The sequence below is a fragment of the Mus pahari genome, chromosome 5 (assembly GCF_900095145.1).
Source record: "Mus pahari chromosome 5, PAHARI_EIJ_v1.1, whole genome shotgun sequence".
Taxonomy (NCBI): domain Eukaryota; kingdom Metazoa; phylum Chordata; class Mammalia; order Rodentia; family Muridae; genus Mus; species Mus pahari.
The window spans coordinates 93,748,933-93,751,316 of record NC_034594.1 but is presented as its reverse complement, the minus strand read 5'-3'; the positions used below and the strand labels follow the sequence as shown (position 1 = coordinate 93,751,316).

The window sequence follows — 2,384 nt, the reverse complement described above, 5'->3', positions numbered from 1 at the left end:
AAGAAAGAAAGAAAGAAAGAAAGAAAGAAAGAAAGGAAGGAAGGAAGGAAGGAAGGAAGGAAGAAAGGAAGAAAGGAAGAAAGGAAGGAAGGAAAGAAGGAAGGAAGGAAGGAAAGAAAGAAAGAAAGAAAGAAAGAAAGAAAGAAAGAAAGAAAGAAAGAAAGAAAGAAAGAAAGAAAGAAAGAAAGTCAGTCAGTCCAGGCATGATGATGCATGCTTGTGATCCTGGCTCTGAGGAGGTGAGTCGGGAGAATCTCTGGGCTTACGGGCCAGCCAGCTTAGCCTAATTGTCAGTGCCAGGTCCCAATAAGAGACCCTCAAAAAGACAAAGTGGGTGCTGACTAAGGAACACTTGAGAGGAACCTCTTATCTCTACGTATGTGCATGCACATACACACAGATATACAGTATACTCCACACATATGAGCATTCATGTATATGTTTACACATACACGTAAACGGTGGTCTATGTGAGTAAACTGTAGAGCCACAGCCCATAGAATTTGGGGGTCCTCTGCCTTGTGCCTACGTGACAGACTGTCCTCTGCCGTCTCCCTCAGAACAAGCAGAACAGCGAGTCAGCTGTGAGCAGCACCGTGAACCCCATCACCATTCATAAGCGGAGCAAGGTCAAGACTGAGGCTGAGGGCCTGCGTCCAGCCTCTCCTCTTGGACTGACACAGGTAACCTGTTGCTCACTGCCACTGTTCTTGGGCTGGGACCAGGCTGGATCTCCTGGTTTGGCTGTTGAGCACCTAGTGGTTAATTGATGGGGGAGGAGGAAGCAGTAGATGGATGGATGAATGGATGCATGCATTCATACAAGGATGGATGGATGGATGGTTGGATAGATAGGTGGATGGATAGATGGAAAATGGAATGGGTAAGTGGATTAATGGCCATCTGCAGAACTTAGAGAGTTAGTGTTGGTGGGCTCACAAATGCTATGCACAGTTCCTCTTGCCTCAGCACCTAGCACATACATCATTGTTATCTACTATAAATGAGTAAATGAATGAACAAATGATCTACCCTTCCATCTTACTACATGTATGACTGAATTAATGAATGAATGAATACTAATGTTTTCTTCCCTTCCACTTCCTTCAGACTTCAGCTATCCACACATACTCAGTCTCAGCCTTGAGTCTGAGCTCCTCATGAGCCCTGAGTGGCTCTGGTTCTCAAGGCTGCCCCCCTCTCTTGGAGCCCACTGCTCACACTAGATCCTTTAGTACTAGTGCTTCTGGGTAAGGTGACTTGAGAAACTTAAATGCCAGCTGCTGGGTCACTTCAGGTGGGAGGAAGGATAACTCCTGGTAGTGATGGAGCCAGCATGACTGGGCCCAGCCTCTATGGAGGGACCCTTGGAAGCCCCCCTACTCACTCTGTTCCTAGGAGGACACACAGGCCATCACTGCTCTTGGAGCAGGGTTCTGGCATTCAAAAGGCTTAGCCACTGCTGACCTTGCCTTTAAACCTCCGAGCCCTATGCTCTCACAGTGGCATAGTCTCCATCTTTTAGTCCATAATGCAGTCACCAAGGATACTCAAGACTCAAGTCCCTGGCTCCCAGCATCTGCTGGCCTATCCTTTATCAAGACTGTAAACCATCAGGCATGCTCTAGGCACTTAATTTTCATGAAATATTAGGTCCTCTTCTTGTCAGGCAAACAGAGGGGTTGATGACAAATTCCTCTCCCCTCACTGACACCGGCACTAGTCGGAACATGATGCATAGTTTCCACGAGGCCGGCCATCACAGGGAGGGGTATGTGCTGAAATTGATGAGGACAGCACACATCCAGGAAGATAAACATGCAGAAATGTTGAGGACAGGGAGGGGCACCAGGGTGGGTGCTTGCTAAGTACCTTGGAGTCTCACCATCCATGGGTGGGGCCTTGTTACTGTCCTACACTCTAGGAAAGCCACCCAGAGGCCTTCTTATTGCCTTGTGCCTACAGCACTTAGGGAGGAAGGGAAGGAGGGAGGAGGGGAGGAGAGAGAGAGAGAGAGAGAGAGAGAGAGAGAGAGAGAGAGAGAGAGGAGAAAGAACTTTTACAAAGGACTGGGAAGATGACTCAGTCAGTAAAGTGCTTGCCATACAAGTGTGAGGACCTGAGTTTGAATCCCTAGGACCCATGTAAAAAGCTGGACCCAGGGACATGTACCTATAATCTCAGAGCTGGGGCAGAGACAGGTGGATCCCTGGGCCTTGTCGGTCAACCAGTCTAACTACATCAGCAAGCTCTGGGTTTGCACACGCCATTAATCCCAGCACTTGGGAGGCAGAGGCAGAGGCAGAGGCAGAGGCAGAGGCAGAGGCAGAGGCAGAGGCAGGCGGATTTCTGAGTTCAAGGCCAGCCTGGTCTACAGAGTGAGT

At 48.9% G+C, this 2,384-nt stretch overlaps 1 protein-coding gene across 1 annotated transcript in view; it reads left to right on the top strand.

Moving 5' to 3' along the window:
• The window catches only part of Gli2 (GLI family zinc finger 2), a 223,421-nt gene that overhangs the window by 201,961 nt on the left and 19,076 nt on the right, over positions 1–2,384 (top strand). The window contains exon 8 of the mRNA XM_021197700.1: positions 561–683. Within this exon, the coding sequence (XP_021053359.1) occupies positions 561–683 (123 nt within the window). The remainder of the gene's footprint in view (positions 1–560; positions 684–2,384) is intronic.